This window comes from Xiphophorus hellerii, chromosome 12 (genome assembly GCF_003331165.1).
Source record: "Xiphophorus hellerii strain 12219 chromosome 12, Xiphophorus_hellerii-4.1, whole genome shotgun sequence".
NCBI classification, from domain to species: domain Eukaryota; kingdom Metazoa; phylum Chordata; class Actinopteri; order Cyprinodontiformes; family Poeciliidae; genus Xiphophorus; species Xiphophorus hellerii.
In genome coordinates, this window is record NC_045683.1 from 15,871,543 (window position 1) to 15,890,929 (window position 19,387).

General features: G+C 36.4%; 1 protein-coding gene across 1 annotated transcript in view; it reads right to left on the reverse strand.

Moving 5' to 3' along the window:
• pcsk5b (proprotein convertase subtilisin/kexin type 5b) overlaps positions 1-19,387 on the reverse strand; it is a 65,240-nt gene that overhangs the window by 33,751 nt on the left and 12,102 nt on the right. The window contains 3 exon segments of the mRNA XM_032578252.1: positions 2,256-2,332; positions 4,414-4,557; positions 7,419-7,571. Of these exon segments, the coding sequence (XP_032434143.1) occupies positions 2,256-2,332; positions 4,414-4,557; positions 7,419-7,571 (374 nt within the window).

Sequence of the window (19,387 nt, forward strand, 5' to 3'; positions counted from 1 at the left end):
GTAAAGACAGTGATTTCCACATCATGACTTGTCTCCAGCTCGCGCCTCCGCATCTCGCTCACATTTCCAGCTGTGAGAGCACGTCTCCAGCAGAAAACCTCCAGCTGTGAAATGCATGTGTGAGCAGCATCTGCAGGAAAAATAACTTAAATTTCACATTTTCTGACTTTTACATCTTTTTTCAGACTAATTGTTGGATAATTGTGGAATTACGCAAGATTAAAAAGAATCTGTTTAGCTGTAAATATAAAACTCAAACAAATAAAGTGACTACAGATTAGTAATCTGACTTTTTAGCACAGTTAATTAGCTCCCTCTCCTGCACTGTCCAACCTGCTCACGTTATCGCAGTAATCCATAAAACTGTCTTTCTGGCCTTCTTTTCGTTCTTTAGTGCTTGTGTCTGTATTTTTCACTGTCATCACATCTGTGTTGCAGTCACTCGTGGATCTCTCTGCTCAACCAGAACCAATTTTCAGCAGATGGAGCCACCAGAGAATCTCATTTTCTGTACATAAGTTAATTTGGATCCAGTTCTAATATCCTTACAGATATTTTCATGAATGTTTCTGTTAATCCTGTGTTGTTTCTGATGCATTTCAGACCATAAAAGACTATCGAGTTACAGCTTTTGTTTGTTTTCAAATGTGTCATATAAATTAATTTTAAAAAATCATACCAGTATTCCTGTTTTTTAGCGTAAAAAAGGCAGCCAATGCTGAAAATGTCTTGGGCCAAAGTCATAAACTCTCCACTACTGAGTAGATCCACCTAGAAACCCTATGAAATTGTTTTAGTCTTTAAATCAAGCAGGTGTTAGTTTCTAATTTTACAGACCTAAAAAACGCACAGGTAGATATTACAAAAACCTAGCTGAAGCTTTGCATCATCAAACTGTTAGAAGGTTCATTATACTTTGATTTTAGCTGAAGGCCACCTGATTAGAAAATAATTTATTTAAAAATGCACTTCAATACTTGCACCCACAAAGAGGGGTTTACCAGAGAACAACTCCAGAATATGAAAGTGCAGAAAATAGAATGGCATATTTGACCTAGATCAAGAACCACAGGTGCAGTTAAGCCAAAAGTTAAGTGTTTTCTGGGCACATAGTGCTATTTTATACCACAATCAAGTAACTGTGTTACCTTCAGTTTTAAAAATGCCGTATAAATCAAAAACTTCAAAGAAATTTCACTTCCATATCTAACTCCTTAAAATTGGCTTCTGTCTCTTTAAGAACCTCCTGTCCTTTTCGACACTCCTCTTTCAACGCATCATCACAATAAAGCTTCTCCATGCCGTCCATGTAACAAACTTAAGAGGTCAGCAGGTGCACATTTCCCCCAAGTGTTTGCTAATTGCTGCTGCCGCTAGTCTGGTGGAGCTGAGTGGGGGAGGTGCAGGGAAGAGCTGCGCTGTGGGGAGGGAGGTCAAGGATTCCTCAAACATGCATGAATGAGTCAAAACGTCACCCTGAGTATGTTTGTGATGACACGACATAAAGCTCAACAGCTACATTTTGCATAACATGCCCTTTAACCATTCTTAGACCTTTGTCATTTTGAAAATCAAAGGGAATAAAATTTTGATAATGAAACATTTTTATAGACTGTGAACCCTGAGATGAAGATTGGTTTCAACATGCCAGTTACCTCATTTCAACATGAAAGATGTTTCCACTAAAGACATCTGAATTAAAAAATAAAACTGCTCCACTCTATGATACTAATACAAAAGGTCATAAAATAGCAACACCCAAAGCCTTATAAATGAAAAATTCAACCTGGAGCTCATTCAGCTGCATCTGCAGCCCTCATGCTGTCTCTTTAAGACATCACCAGCAGGGACTGAGCCACTGCCACGACACTTGTGTTGCTGCAGCCGAACACACAATCAAACAAAAAAAAAAATAAAAGAGGAGGAGGGGAAATCACTTGCTGAGCCAAAGCCAAGCTGGCACAAGACAAGTGCATAGACAAGTGAGTTTGTTTTTCTCCCCATTCTTACACAGCCACTCACACATTCACATTCTTCCAAACAGAAAAAACCACAAGCTTCCCACAGATATCATCACAATCAAATTCTCTGTCACTCAGCAAAACCACAACAAAGTCAGGACTGAACTAATCCATCAGAAGGACACAACTGCTTCAAAAACAGCATGAAAGCACTCCAAGGTGAAGAAGAGCAAGTATACCATAAAACCCTTCCTGTCCATGACTCATTCTTTTTGTAAAAATATTTTTTCTTACTTGTTCTCATTGGTTGCATCGTATCGCGGCATGGGATCCAGATCATTGCTGTTGACGTCATAGCTTGCTTGAGGATCCTGGAAGAGACACCAAGATGAAATCAAGAATATGAAACTTCAAATTAGCTTGTAATAAAAACAGGAGGGAAAAAATGTTGACAAAGCCCAACATGGTCATGTCAATGGATCATCGAAATGCGAATCCAGCCTGAACAAACTGTTCACACGAGAGTCATAACGGCTCTGTAAATTGAATGCAATCGTAGTTAATCCACTGTGCCGAGCATTTCAGCCTTCAGCATAAACAACTCCTGGCATTAGGGGGAGTTAATAACCGCAGAACAGGCCCTGTCAAACAGGAGGAATCACTCTGACTGATAGCCTTACCAGCTGCCTGAGGCCAAGATGTTTACCTAAATATCTGACAAACTTCATCATCCCTTCATCATCTACTGTATGTAACTAGAGATGTACAGCAACATGGACAGCACCTTGCAAAAGTACAAATTGCTCATGCACTTTTGCTTTTCTTAGATTCCTATTATGTCTTGTAACAGAACACCATGACGTTCTGGACACTTGTTAAGTGGAAGTAAAAATACTTTACTTTTTTACCTAAATGTTTTCTAAATGAAAATCTGAAAAGAGGGGCGAATACTTGTGTACAGCACCTCTCACTTAATGATTTTTAGACCACCATATGCTGTAAGTGTTTAGAGGTATTGCTCTACCACAGGGGCGTCCAAACTTTTTGTCACATCGACATCGAGTCTAAAATACTCAAAGGCCAAGAAAAAATAAATAAATACAATCAAGCAATATAGGCTGATTTTTTATTTTATTTTGTAGGAAAAAGATGTTATTCATCATCAATCCAAACATTTGAATTGATTTTATTAAAAGAAATTATTTAAAAATTATTTTAGGCTCGTTTGAACAGGATTTGGGTCACTTTCTTTCACAACGCTTGCTATGTTCAGCAGAGTTTAATAAATTTGGGTGCAGCAAAGTCAGTTTTTCAGAAAAAGTCTCTAAATAAATGGGGTTCTACTTATCATAAAAGTTTAAAAAGGCAAATACTGTTTTAAAAGAAAATTGTCAGTAATAGTTTTACCCTGGGTAAAAATGAAAGGCTTTATAAACATTACTCTTGAATACAGTTGGAGGTCATTAAAAAAAACGTCCAAGGTCACATATGGCCCCCGAGCCGGACTTTGGACATCCCTGCTCCAGCATCTTTCCACATCCAGAAACTGACATTTTTTCCTCATTTTATATTGAAAATGGGGACAAAGCCTCAAGCTTAGTCAGACTGGATGGAGAACATTTGTTAGCCTCAGTCTGCCATAGACTCACAGAGTTCACAACAATTTGTTGTCTTGTTAACTGATTCCTCCTGCTTAGCTCTCAATTTCTCCAAAGGAGATAATTTGATAGGATCCTATTTGATAGGCTTTTCTGATTAAATGTATCCTCTCTTGGCCCAGGGGTTTAGCTGGATGGTCATGTTTTCACTGGCTTGGTGTTGTCCCATACTTTCCATTTTGTGAATGTTTCTGTTAATCCTGTGTTGTTTCTGAGACTTCTTCGTCATGAATCTGTTTGCTCACTAATGTTCTCTACGAAACCGTCTGAGGCCTCCACAGATTTACTGATTAGTTTTGCACACAACATTTTGGAAAACCACACATTCTTTCCCCTGCTCCACATAAATATGCGCTGCCTTGTGTTGATATAAAAACTAAAAATAGCAATAAAATACATTAAAGTTCAAGTTTGATTTGTTACAAAAAGTGGAAAACTTTATACTTACTTTTGCATTTATTATACTGACAGCCTACATATAGTCTAACAAGTTTAAAGAAGCTTCCTACAATCCAATTTGTGATTATCAGATAAAAATTCCTTTTGAGGTTTAAATTTTTCACATTTTTTTTAGACTTTTATTATATAAAAAAAGATCTTTCTATAAGCCTGACCTTTTAAGACACAATATAAAGCTAGAGCCCAGAGACTACAGCATAGTTTGTATACCTACCCAAACCTCACATGTAAGCAACAGTACTTACAAAGATCAACACTTTGAAGTCACTGACAACACCAAACATAAACACACTGCCGCTCATAGTCGCCCTACACGCGCATACATACACACTCACGTAGTTCTGAGAAAGGTCCGGGTGGGTCCGCTCAATCCCATCGTCCAGAATGGTGACCACCACGTCTTTACCCGTGTAGCCCCTCTTCCACGCCCCCATGATGTTCATGTCCGACTGGCAGTTGTGGACGTCGTCGCTGCAGTGCTGCAGGGCCGGAAGCAGATGGAGAGGAGAGGTCGGGAGAAAATGGAGAGTAAATAAAGCTGTGAGGTGGAAAAGATTAAGAACATTCAAACATGTACTGCTAATTTACAGCAAGATCCAGAGTAAACATTGCACAATCGGACATAAACAAGCTCAAACTTGTTTATGTTAGGTTTATCTGGAGAGTTTTTTTCCAGTTTCATTCAACCTGGTCAAATCATACAGTCCTGAAAAAGAAAACTACCTCAATCTCATTTGTGGGGAAACCAACAACATATGAAAAATAAAAAGCTAAATTGAGACAATAACATAATTGAACTCTGCCATAATTCCATCCTCAGAAACACCTATAAGTCATAAATATTACTTTCTGGTAGAAAAGCCAGAAAGTAATAAACTAAAAAAGCTTCATTCAATTCAGTCTGGATGAATTTTAGATGTTTTCAGTTGTCATCAAACATTTAACTTGGCATCAGCAGTGATGAAGCAGAGTTTGTCAATAAGAAAACTACAAGTTGTTCTGCACAAATTGTAATTTCTAAACTGAACAAACACACTCATACATTAATTAGCAGTGCTTTTGATTTCCTACCTAGAGTGTCAACACCACATAACATTGCAGCAGTGGCAGAATACCTAAGATGCGTTTGGACCACATGATTGTGGTCCCAATTTCTTTAAATGCTATTGGTTCATGTCCTAACATTTTCACATATTGCAAGTTTTCTATCATGCAACTCTTGAACACCATTTAAAATAAGAGCAACTGTTTCGATTACTTTATCAGAGTAATGTTATTACATTAAGTTTCTCTTTGATTACTTTTTAAAATATAAAGGTAAATCACATCTTCAGTTCACATTAAGCATTCATCCAAGATTGGCACGTTTCATCCACTCAGATGAGATATGTAATCTAAATTTAAAACATCCGACATTATTGTTTTGAAATGTTAAGAGGTCAGTGCAACACAGTTTTTATTCCTATTGCTGTCGTCACTGCTGCACCACAACTCCTGTCATTTCTGAGCACTCACAGTTGTGCGGGATATCACCGTCTCCACTTGTGATTTATGACTAGCCAAAGGGAGCACAGTGGTGGTTTGTCTTTGTGAGTTTATAGCAAACGTGTTTTTTTTAAAGAGGCTACAGACTGTTTGGAGCACAACAACATCTTGAAACTAAGAAAACATTTTACAATGCAGTTAGATTTGTGCCTTTTCAGCAGATATAACACACTTTAATCACCCGTAGCACCGGCAGCTCTAAAGTCGTGCAGGCTGGAGGCAAAGGAGGCGGCAAACAGGCAGGTGGCGCTGTAAACTGAAACTGCTTACCAACGAGCCCGTAAGTCAAGAGTAACTTCTGTAATTCTCATGAGACAATTAAAGGAAAAATATAAATAAAATGTTGGAAGCACTTTACTCTCTCTAGATTGCAGCTATATTTGAAGAACTAATTATCTACTCACTAGACAATTTAAAATGATATTATGTCGTACGACAAAACATTACTGCCAGGATTTTATGAGAGCAATCTCACAGTGTGACACTTGCAATAAAATTACACGATTGCTGTAGCTGCACAGGCCGACGGCGCCTTTTGTTTGAGTTGGCAATCCCTTATCGCTCAATGAAAATGTTAGTCAAACGTGTCCAATTTTATTTGTTTCCGGGTCAAAGTGAAATTTAGGTGCACAACTGTCAACAATGACTTTACCTTTTAGCCACTTAAAGATTTTACATAATAGGGGAGCTATTATGTAAAATCTACTTTTTCGAGCTTAAGATCATGCTATGATGTTGTTTTAGTCTCCGATGTCAACCACTCAGTGGCGCCTAAACGCTTGCTCTCACAAAGTGGCTCCCATTGACACAAAGCTCTCCCTTGGAGCTGAAGCCTCCAATTCAAGACCTCACAGACCTCAACCATGACTCATTAACTGAGCTCCTTCAGACTAGCGGCAGCTGCAGTTAGCAAATACCTGGTGGAACCGAGTCTGTTCAGTCCAACAATCTTAAGACAGGGTTGTAAATGCCATAATAGACAAACATTGTTGTGATTACATGAAGAAGATGGAGTGTCAAAAAAAGTAGGAGCTTCTTAAAGAGATAGATTAATTGGCCAATTTCAAGATGTGAAATTACAAAGTTATGTTTGATATATGCAGCACTTTTATAACAATTAAAGGTGGCGTAGTTACTTAAATGTGCTTCAAAATGGCACTATATGCCTAGAAAATACATAATACCATCCCACTGAGGAAATTTCTGCTCGTGTGTTAAGTTAGAAAAAAACATTTTCATTGTTTCAACTGTACTGCTGGTTTTTTTCAAGGAAAAGACAGGATGTAATTTTTTTTCTTTGTCTCAGAGAAAAAAAAAGTACAGTAAAAAAATCTGTTAAAAAATACTGACATAACCTAAAACCAAACGCAGAAAGTTCAGAGAGTTTCATCCCCCAGCTGAAACCCCCCCAAATCTCTGGTCAAAGTATCAGGATTTATCTAAATTAAGTTAACAATTGACAGAGTCGAGGACACTCGACCGGTCACATACACAAAAAATGTATACCTAAAGGAGCAATGATCTGAAGGTGTACAGTAAGTAAACACCTCTGATAAGCGCCCAAACGCAACTGGTATAAACCACGCTTCTAGTCGTTTTTCATACGGTAAAGAGGGACATTTTTTCCATAAAAACAACCACGATTGTTTGATTTCAGAGAAAACAGGCACATAAATCCCTCAGCTCCACTGTCACCGCAGTAATCAGGGCCACATCACAACACAACCAGACCTTTGTCCCACAAACTGGGGAAAGGTGGGCAGCACACAGTCCTCTGAATACACAGTGTACTTACAATATACCACATGCTGCTCCACTTTGCATCATTGTAGAAAATGTTGTTCTGGGCCACGCTGTTCTGGGCGGGGCTCGTCTGGGAAAAGGGTGGGACAGGTTTGTAATCCCTCTTGATCCTCCTCTTCACCACCTGCTGTTCTATCCACTCCACCTAAAACAAGCACATACACACACAGGTGTAATTTAGCAGAGATCACTACTACTAATTAAACACACAGTGAAAATTAGCCCTCAGATAACACAATAAGGAAACAAGATAAAGTATAGATAAGTATATAAACCCTATGTTCTAATTTATCACATAAACCAAATAAAACATTGAAAAGGACCTTAAAAGAAGAGATTATTAGTTACCTGTGAGCCAAGGTAATAAATTATATTTCAAGCTGAGCTGGTGCTCTGTTGATAGCATCCTCGCAATATATTTTGCAAAAGTTCTCAGGATTGAGATCTCATCAAAACAAATTTATCTCTGCAACACAGAACTTCTACTTTCCAAATGACATGATAGTTGGATGTTCCCAAAAATAACTTGACTGATCACTTTTGATTTTTTCCTGATGTTGCACAAAGAAGCAATGTTATTGAGGTTATTGCTTTAAAATAAATCCCAAAATTTACTGTACCTCAGTTTAACTAAACTGCAAAGCGAAATTTCTTTGGTGATCCGAACTGAGCTAAAAACGAAAGGTTCACTCTGATTTACTTTAGATATTGAAAAAATTTGTTGTTAAAAAGTATGATTTTTATATTAATTTTATATTAATTTACAGTGGTTGTAAAAGTCTGGTTTCGACTGTAAAAGCAGCATTGATTTTACAAATGAAAACCAAAATGTGTTTTGGAAAAAGCATCACAACAACCCAAGACAAAAAAATAAATAAGTAAAAAGCAATCTTGTATTTTCTGGCTGAAAATCATTTGCTAAGAACTCATAAAAGTCTCCCAGGTGACATCAATTTCTCAAATGTTATGCGCTTGCTTCCAAGCACAAAGCCAGTCCTTGGAAAAAAGTTAATCCCGGTTTTAGACAGAATTTTCCGATTTCAAAAACAGCATTTTTCTGGATCAGAGCAGGACAGCTGAACCCACTGCTGAACTATGCTTCTTTGTGTTTAGTCTAGCAGGTTTCATACCTTCAAGAGTTTACACTCAGGCAGCAGCACAAAAACTGAAATGAGACCAGACACAACATGCATGGAGAAGAAAGGAAAATACTATAGAATTTAAATTTGCACTTAAACATATGCTACAAAGAAGACACATCCCATTGCTTTGTATAAGTTTTAACCCTGACTGTTTGTTTATATTTTACCTTTGGAAAACTGGTGCTAAAGATGGCGTTTATAGCTAAGAAGCTTTCAGACTCTCTGAAGATCTTCCTGGTATTTTATCTAGTTTTTACACACACAATACAGACTAAAATGTATTTAAAGTAAGCAGCAAACTGAAGGAACGAGTGTATAAGAGTCAATTTTAACATGAATCTTTAGCTACTGTGTTACTAGTTGGTTAAAAAACAAATAGCATTTGTTACATTTCTTCAAATAAATCTCCAAAAATGCTAAAAAAAATAATAAAAAAAAGAATGTGGCAATTTAAACTAATTGTGATTCCATTAACTGATAAACGCATGGTGACACAATACGCAATGATTAGCAAAAAGCGTTAAGACAACTGCAATTTCTGTTCTTAAAAGTAATAAAATATTGACAAAATGCCTGGTAATTCCTTATGCAATTTCTTTAGTCAATATATCTTTTATAAATAACCCTGCAAGTCATAGACTTGTGAACACAGAAGGCTGTACAATAAAACCAGTCGGCTTTAAACCTTTAAGAAACACCAATCAGGCTTTTACCAACTGATACTGATATTAGACGCCTGACTTTTGTTTAAGGAGATTAGAACAAGCAACATATTTCTCCTCATTTTGTTTTAATCCAGCAATTAAATGTAACAAACACTAAACAAAAAATGAGGGGATTATAAAAGTTTTCCCATTTGTGCACAAACTTACATGTGCCTAATCATATCTAACTTTTTCTACAGTCAAAATACAAAAATGCTTTTAAAGAAGAGCCTTTTCTTTCTTGATATATTTAATGAACATGACATAGGTCAGATTTTACAATATTCAATATTTGTTTTTGATTACAAGTCAAAGGTAATCAATCAACAGAAAGTTGTGTAATTTCAATTGCCAGAAAAATTTATCAGTGCATCACTGGTTTTTTTCCTTGTGCTTTTGAGATTTTCTTTATAACTTTACTATTTATAGGTCAGAGTTTGGCAGCTTAAACAAAGATTTAATAACAAATACTCTAAATACTAGAAAACAACAGCCAGTGTGAAAATAAATAAAACCCAGAGAACCATTGATCAAGATCCATTGAAAAAATTAATAAGAACAATCTTGCTATTGTTAAAAGACATATTGACAATAAAACTCGCACAGGGAGGTATTTTGTCAGGTTACAACCACAAAACATGCATTTAATTGGGATTTCATGTGAAAAATCAATAGATATAGAAACTAGCAAGAATTTGTGTAAGAAGGTAGGAGGAAAATGAAACATAATTTACTAAATTTGAAAATCTAGAAAATATGTCAAGCCTTTAATTAAGCCCTTAACCTCTATGGGGTTATTTCCCTTAAAATGATGCGGAACTTTGTCTTGCTCTGTCATGAAATGTCATTAAATTAAAAGAAGTTTAAGGTTGTAGTGTGACAAACTGTAATTAAATTCACATTTTACAAACCATTGTGTTTTCAGATATGTATGTGGTACTGTTGTGAAGCTAGAAGTCTGACTGTCAAAGTGATGCTCAGACAAAAAAATAAAAATACACATTAAGGGCAATCAATTTATTTTTATTTTTTTGATATTATATAGTTCACCAGACATTCAGAAATCCATCATTCCCCACATATTACTCACTGTACCTCTGTAAAAGTAAAACAGTTTCTCTGCTTCTATGCATGCTTTGCAGATGAAGAGGAGAACGGGAACAAAAAAGAAGAACAGAAAAGCTGACATGATGACTATGGAGTGATTATCTGGTCTCATACACCGAAACAATCCACGGGATCTCTGGAGAGTTGGAAAGCGAGGCAACAAGACAAGAGAAGATGAGAGGAGGAGAGACGATAAAGAGCTGAAGAGAAGGAGTCCCAGGAGAGTGAATGAAAGAAGTCTGAGCTTGAAGAGGAGACAAGTGAAAAACAAATTGCATGAGGGACCAAAAGGGAGCAAGAGGTAGGAATAATTGATTTTATAGTAAATAGTCTGGATTTCTTAGCTACATATATTGTTTTCAATGTTGTGAAGAAAGGCTAAAAAAAATAACACTTTCCATTTGTGAAGTAATTCAATAAATGTGCAGAGCACAGCAAGATATGAAATAAATAAAATCAAGGCAAAGAGAAATAAAATGATTGGAGATGGAGAAAAAGCCTGAAGCTTCCTCCATGTGCCGAAGTCTCGGCTCATTTCACTTCAGACTACTATGAGGACCATCAGCTTCAAAGTGACCACTTACACAACCCATTAGCTCCAAAGCAGATCCCACATAGTGTATGACCCTTCCTGCAATTTGCAAATCTAAGATCCATGAAGCCAAAGCTTTAACTGCACTTTTTGAAAACTAAAAGTAATTATTCACTCAAGTCGCAACACATATATCCAACATCTGAATAAAAATAAGACAATCATTGCATCATTTACAATACTTTTACTAAATTTTAAAGGGGCAAAGACATTGAACCTGAAACTATTTTCAAATTAAAAATGTTTACTGAATGTATAAAATCTCATTGCATTTATACAAAGCTCACTATCAACAGAAATGTGCAGATCTTTTAAGCCAATGTTGTCCACTGAAGTCCAAAACTGTTCAGTAGCTTCTTCTGGAATTACCAGAATGTCTGACCCCAACTACAGAGAAGCAAGCTGCTTACAGGAAACATGTCCTTTTATGGACCTGAGGCTGTGAAGGCCTGCAGCCTTCATGTTGATATCAAGCAGGCCAAATCGTGCAAGGAGAGATGGTGCAAGCTCTTTGTGCAAGTAAGAGCTGCAGTTGCATTTGTTTCTTTTTGTAAAATTATTCTTCATACTTGATTTCATGCACAAAAAATTAAAGCTCCAAGATGTTTCCTGGGGCTTATTTTTTGAAGACTTTCACTGATACAAAGAATTAAAAATAAAAATTGTGCAATTTTGACACAATAAGCTAAGTTTTTCAGTTCAAATAAAATTTGCTTGATCCTATATTTAACAAGTAGACTTCATCTCATGCTGTGGTTTCTCCAACTGTACAGACCCAAATATATTTATCTAAATCATGCATCATATAAATCATTCCTCGACTGGTTAAAGAAAGTGTATTTAATAATACAGAGCTTTGCATAAAACAATTAAGTCACTTTATTTTACTGGACATGTGACTTTACAACCTCAATATGAAATGTGTTATTTTTAACATGCCTCACAGAATAACTGTGGTTTTGCATATTTTTTAGAAAGCTGATTTCAACTTCACTGGCCTTACCAAGGCGTGGTTACCTTCACACAATGTTAAGTAATTTAAGTATGACAAAAAATAAAATAAATCTTTAAGAGACAAATACGTTTTATGGTGAAAACTGAAACTAAAACTGACAGCTGAAAAGACTAAAACAATTAAAGGTGTATGCACAAAAGCTGCTAATGACTGTGGTTTATTCATGTCGACTTACACAAGCAGTAAACGCTGGATATGTAAACTTGGATATCAGGATCTGATCTGACTTTTCTAAACCTAAAGTTTCCTCTACTTGGTCATTTTTCTTACAGGCATATTGTTGTTCTGTCATATCTGTCCCACAAAACTCAGTGTCAGGTGTTTGTAGGACTATAATGTTGGTTTCATTTATGTTTTAGTACGAATGCAATGGTCTTTTTAAAGAGATTTGACCTGAGGATGGATGGGTGGAAGAATGAGGAACATTTCCCTGGACAGACGAAGAACTGTCTTAAATTTTCACAGACAGTCAAAACGTTGTGCATTTTTATGGTCACAGAGTTCCCTAAAAAAATTCTTCTGTTGCCACATCCTGCTTTATTTCTCATAAGTACATCTGTCTCTGTGAGTAATTATATGCTGTTTTTCCTTTTTAAAAGTAGTAAAATGAAAAAACTGACTGCAGATCAGTCTGCTGAAGTTTACTTCAAGTTTTCCAGATTGGAATACAAATACTATTACTTACATAATAAAATAAAACAATAGTTATACAGTTATGATAATGAATACTTTTTATTTTATTAGGGAAATTGTGTGATGATTGGGATGTTCTGAATAATCCATCTATAATATATTTCATAAAATGTTAAAGTTATTCTTAAATGAGAACAAGTGTACCCACTAAAATAAAATGGACATATGCATGTACATGCATTTTTCTCTACAAAACGTTTGTTTATGGTTGGTGGCATTTTGACATGGGTCATATGGGCATTTGAAAAGGGAGTGCAAGACAGCAGGATTTAAAAAGTTGATACTTATGAATTATAAAAAGGAGATAAGCTGAGAAAAAAAACCCTCACTGAAACTTCAGGCTGACTTTTCTGTCAATCACGCTGCTAGAATACCTTTATGTACGCCCAACTGGGAAATCTGATGAAATTACTTCCTCACAAACTGGAACTGCACAACTACAAGTAGACTGCACAGATGATGATACATTTCTTTTCTAGGAATACATTTAAAAGTTGTATGCTCATTTTGTTTAATACCCACAGGATGAGAAAAAGGCCGTCCTCTGATTCTTTTAATCTACCAAGTGCTGTGGCCTTCCTATTTGGTCTTCAATAAAAACAAACTATTGCTATCTAGATCGATTGGATTTTGTGTGCCAGAGTTTATCCAAACAAAAAACAACACTGCCCGTCAGTTACTGCCCCTAAAGCTTGGCTATATGTTGCTCAAGTTGTTTTTGTGCCTGTTCTTTGGCCGGCTTTGAGGTGTGACAATCTATTTAGCCACTTAACTCCAATTTGATTGAACACTGGATTGCCTGCTAACACCTCTGCTCCAATGTCAAAGTTCCTATTGTGCTTTTTCTGCCAGTCTGATTCCCAGTTATCTCAGTCTTCTACCCCTCTCATCTCTGACCCTGATTTACTGCTCTCTTAGCAATTCTTTTTCATTACATTTTCTGCTCCTCTTATCCACAGATGCCCATTTGCTCCCTCAGATGGTTGTCGTTTTACTCGCTCCTATCCCTGCCTCTCCCTCCTTCCTCCCCCCGGCTCTCATTCGAGCTCTGTGTAAGGGTTTGCAGGTGGCTCTCTTGCTGGCTGGGTCAGTAACCAGGGGAAACTGGGGAAGAGTTCACTTCAATAGAGCAAATGGGAACAAATTGGTCCACTTTCACTGCTGTTTGTGTGATGATGTTTGAACTGCAGGCTACAAAAATGTAAGCTGGGAGTTTGAAGAGAAAAAAATAGCAAGCAGAATACTCAGAAACCTTTCGCCTGAGAGAAGAAGCCGGTTATTGCATTGACTTAAGTACATTTGAGAAACTAAAACTTTTTAGAGACTTCAGATTGGGTAAAACTGTGGTTTCCTTGCACACTGAGTTTTAATTTATGAATTTGGTACTTTTAAAGAAGACAGGAGATTTGATACAAGAACTCCATATAAACAAAGATCTGAACCTCTGACTTATTATTTACAATTTGGCAGATTGTGACTTTAAATTATTTTCATTTAACACACAAGTCTGTTTCTAAACAGGAATGATAAAATAATAATTAAAAATAAGATTCAGTTTAAGGGAAGCAATGCCAACAATTTAACTCTTCTCAAAAATAAATGTTATTTTTTATTATTGTTTTTACACATTAAAAAAAAACTTGATTGTTTCTTGTTGTATTTTATTATTAAAATTACTAGGTTAAATCTTTGCTTACTGGCGTTTGACGGGTTTCCACTGGTAATTTGATGATTTATCTTTATTGATGAGCTCCAAGTGATAGAGGTAAGAAGGCGTCCTTGCCACCACCCTAATCTTTAGCTCAATTCCAAAGATTACCAATCAGATTAAAGTCAGGACTCTGACGGAATACCTTTGAAACATTAATTGAAGAAATGTGTTCAGTAAAAGATTACCTGTTACTGAACATGTTTGTTAGGGTAAATATTAAGCTTCCTTCAATGGTGAATAAAAAATATATGGCCTGTACTTTTAGAAAAACCCACCTAAATATATTTTTAAAAGACATTTAAAGAAAAAAGAAACAAAGGGTAAGAGGAAAAAGAAAACATTTTGAAATGAGTTTTGTCCAAATGAGTAATTTCATCTAAACACTTGTGGAAATTAGTGAAAAAGACTGCAACCAGGACGGCCCAACATCCCAAACAGAGCCGCAGAAGCTCTCAGCAGATGTAATTCTGTACTAATCTCAGTGACAACACTTTAAAAGGACACAAAAGAGGGAAAATAATATTATAATACTGTAATTATTGCTTACACTCAACATTAAACAGTTGGAGAGTAATTTCAGATTTGTATTGCAGTAGTTACTTTGAACAAAAACATGTTTGAGGGAACAGAAGGGTTTATATAAAATGCAATGATTTATTTGTATTTCTTGTTTGGAATTCAAAGCTCTGGAGATTTGGTCGAGTTCAGACATCTTTCTTTATCTGGAGGCAATTTCAGATTAGAAAAAACAAACTGATGATGTAATGTACGGCGTTGCTCATGCTGTCAAGTGCCAACTTTTTGTTTTAATTTGATAAATCTCCTACAAGTTCATGTTTCAGATTTGGCTTAAAGCTAAAACACAGTAAGTAATGTGAAATCTGGTTTCCATAGAGTTGATGTCAGTAAACTCCACTAAAAAAAAGTTCTGTCAAATGGACAAGAAGTTCATTTCACTTTGAAAAGTCTGACAAAATATTCAAAAACTTTCAAAATTGATACAAAAATTAAATATTAACTGTGCGATGCAAAATTGTAGCACATTTTAAGACTGCCCTCTTCTCAACAGATCTGGTTATTTAAGCCAGGCTCTGGCGAGTGGAGGAAGTTCTAGCGAAGCACAGAGCAAGGGGGAGGGTGTGAGCAGCATGTACATGTCAGTTGATTGACAGCGTTAAGACCCACCTCCTGGCTCTGACTGGTTGTTTCTGACCAGAAGCAGTGTGTTTCTGCAGACGACCTCAAGGAAGAGGAACTCAATTTTGTCACAGATTATCTGTCTCATACTGTCAGGATATAGTGACAGTTTTAACAAATTTGTGAACAATATTTTTATAAACATTACAGCTTTAATATAATCGCTGGGCTTCCTCCTAGTCATGGCTGAATATTCACAGATTCACTTATTCTATATATATTGGCATAAATATCAAAAGTCAGATATTTGAAAGAAAATGTATGTTGGAAAGCTGAAACACTGCACCACACCTTTGAAAGATAAAAATCCCAACACGTTTTAAAATATCATACAAACAATAAGAGAAAAAAGAAGAACAAAAGAATAAAAGTAGATAGTAAAAACTAAAAGTTTAGCTGAATAAAGAGTCACCAGCTGCCTTTTAAAGTAGTCATTGCTGTCAATACCACAAAAAGACAAGAGAAGCATCTTATGCAGTCAAGGTGTGAATATCTGAAAAGAGCAAACTCCACATTTACAAGTTTTGAAGCCGGTCTGAGGACCCAACCAGAACCTCTGGTTGGCTGAGGTTTTGAGTAAATGTGTAAGGCTTTAACGGGTCAGAGATATAAATAAGGAGCTTCACCCTGCAAAGTCCTAAAGGTTAACAGCAGCATGTTAAAGGGAACTCTAAACGTACCTGGTAGCCATCCAGAAACATTAACACAGGGACTGATGTGTGTGTCCTCTGCTTGGTTGTAGTAAGAAAGTGACGCTGCAGAATAAGGTAAATAAGAAGAAATAAAAGCATGGAGGATCTTCTCTAATCCATGTCCTAACACCAGCCTTCTTAATTTAGAAATATTTCTCAAGTGAAAGAAAGAGTTTCGTACCAGCTGTCTTGTGTGATGGTTTAGAGACATGGACTGATCAAACACAGCATCCAAGCTCCGCAGACAGGACAGGGCAGCTCAATCTAAACGGCTAATTTTAATGTGGAGAGAAAATACACGAAAATATAACAAAATCTCTTTAAATGAAAGTTAAAAGTTGCTTTGCTCTTCAGTGAGTAAAACAACCAGTTTGACTTGGTACTACTTTGAGAATCATTCATTGACCAGCACAATTCAGAGATGTTTTTTCTAGTTGGCCTTTAAGTTTGTAGAGATCTCAGGGGGCATTTTGCAGAAACACTCTAAATTCTTTAGGTTTCTTGACCGCCACTTGGCAACTCAAAGTTTCAGCTTCCTCCACAGATTTTCTGTACAACGGAGATCTGGAGACTAAGGTCACCTCTTTATATGCTTCCTCTTTAGCCCCTTTGTTGCCTTGCCAGTCTTCATAATTCTGGCTGAGGAAATAAAGTTTCTTCCTGAAAATCCCTAGATGAAAAATCTCCCCAAACAATAACTCTTCAACCTCCAAAGGTGACAGTATAAGTATCCACCAAACATGTTGGGCCGATTTGGTCCCAAAAAACTCCATTTTGGTCTCATATGACTACAGCTCTTTCTCCCAAGTTGTCGCTTAACCATTTAGATGATCTCAAGATATTTAAGACAGGCTGTGATGTACGTAGGCCTGTATCAATAACAAATTTTGTGGGCAATAAGTTATTATTGCCATGATGTTGTTTTGAGACCATTTTCAAGTAATATAATGATAACGCCAGAATAATGAAAAGTTTGTCCTCTCAAGACCAATAAACTTTAATTTAGTAAAAAAATAAATAAATAAAAATACCTCACACTGGAACAGGGAGATATTTGAAATAACCAAATAAATAAACAAAATGCCCAAAAACAATAAATAAAACAGAAATAAAAATCATACACGACTGAAACAATAGGTGTAAGATTATGAAATCTGTCAAAAAAAACTGCCCTCCAAAAAATATTAATCCATTAGAATGGAAATTATCGAGCTTATTTTGATTTATTATGTGATTAATTAATGTATTGCTTGTTGCGTCTGGCTCTGATGTAAGCCTTCTGCAGCAACAAGATGTCAGGCCATGACAGCAGAGTGTGTTACCAACGGTTCCTTAGTGCTTTCACGTCATTAACAAAACTGCTCCACATGCAGTTACGGGTTAATCACTCTTCGTCCCCTTGAGGTGAATTCAGTCTAAGGGTAACAGTTATTTTGTATTTTAATAATACTGTAACAAAAAAATCTGTGATATCTCTCAAGCTTTCATTCTTAAGACATTAATGTTGCTACAAATGGCATTACTCACAGCAACTTAGCAAATTACCAAGAAGAATGTTGCAACCTAAAACGAAGCAGTTCTCTTTGATGGCGCTAGAACGTCTCAGCACAGCTTTTGCTCGGTTCCACGTAAAGTGGAATCGAGTAAAAATCTTTTAGCTGATCTGAATCTAGAGGCAATTGTCAACTGGATGATGTTTTTATCTTTAAGCCATAAACGCATTAGCATTGTCGCAGTGCGGCAAGTAATGTTGACACGGTTAATTGTTGTCACCCATAAATAAAAAGGACACGTCACACCGGGCCAGTGCCGACCTCTGGACTCTGAAATAACTAAAACAACAGAGATGTATTGTTGTGATGCGCATTGTGCAACTTAAAAAAACTGTCAGCAGTTGAACAATGTAAAAGTGAAAATGGCTTTCTATATGGCTTTCCGCCGTCTTTCTATAAAATACGGTGGGTTTTTTGTTGTTGTTTTTTTTTTATTTCCTTTATTTAACCAGGTAAATGAGATCTGGATCTCATTTTCAAGAGGGACCTGGGCAGAAATCTGCAGTTAAACTACAAATGTTTTGTAGAACAATTTTTGTTCTTTTCACTACTGCCAATTTAATCTAAAAGCTCCTGTAAAACTTGTCATGAGCATTTGTTAAATCACCAAAACAAAGTGGAGAGGAGACTAATGAATGCCAAATTACTCAAGGAAAATGAAACAAACTTATAGGATAACTAATGTTTCTAATTTTATCAAGTATTAACATGTAATAGTTGTTTCTCCAAGGAGTCTTATAAAACCTTAAAGACTTTGATCTTTGAGCAGTATATCCTGACAGGTTTATCTTTGAGTTTGAGATGCCATAAAATTTCCATTTGCACTTCCTTGGGGGAATTTTCCAACAAAGCGGTTCTAGAACTAGCTTAAAAGCACTTGTTTATTCATGCTTTTAATCACCAATGTGTTCAATTTAATCACTAAGTAAATAAAATCGGTGTTCTAATGTCACCAACTCTTTGCGAGGCCCAGTGTAAAGAACAGCTGTTCTGTGAAAGTGTGTGGTAGATATAGTAAAAACTAAACAGAGGGATTTAATTGAGACCTCAAGCGTTCAACTTCTTGATTTAGTTTAGCTTTTTATTATACAGATCATTTTTGAAGCTCAATAAACGTTAAGCAATGCACAATGTGAACTGCAATTAATGTAATGGTTTCAAATGTTCCCTCAGTTTAAATCTTCAAGACATATTTCAGGAATTTAAAATGACCGCAACCAACAGACTTGTTTCTGCTACATGTAGCCTTCTTGGGATGCTTCTCGGCATCTTGACCTCTTTTATATTGGAAAATGACCCAACAGGCGAGTGACACCACGTTTAGTCAGGTGACATAAACTGGTAATCTGTGCTGCATCACCATGGCAACATGCGTGCCAGTAAGTACTGGGGATGGCAGGGTGCGTCGTTTCATGGCTCTGCTACACCCATCTGACTCACTCGTACACACAAAAAAAAAACGCGCACGACTGTCATCACAAAACCTGATTGCAAAACATCATTAGCAGTGCGCCAGACTCAGCTGGAGCAAACTGGCCATCAGTTTGAGACCCAA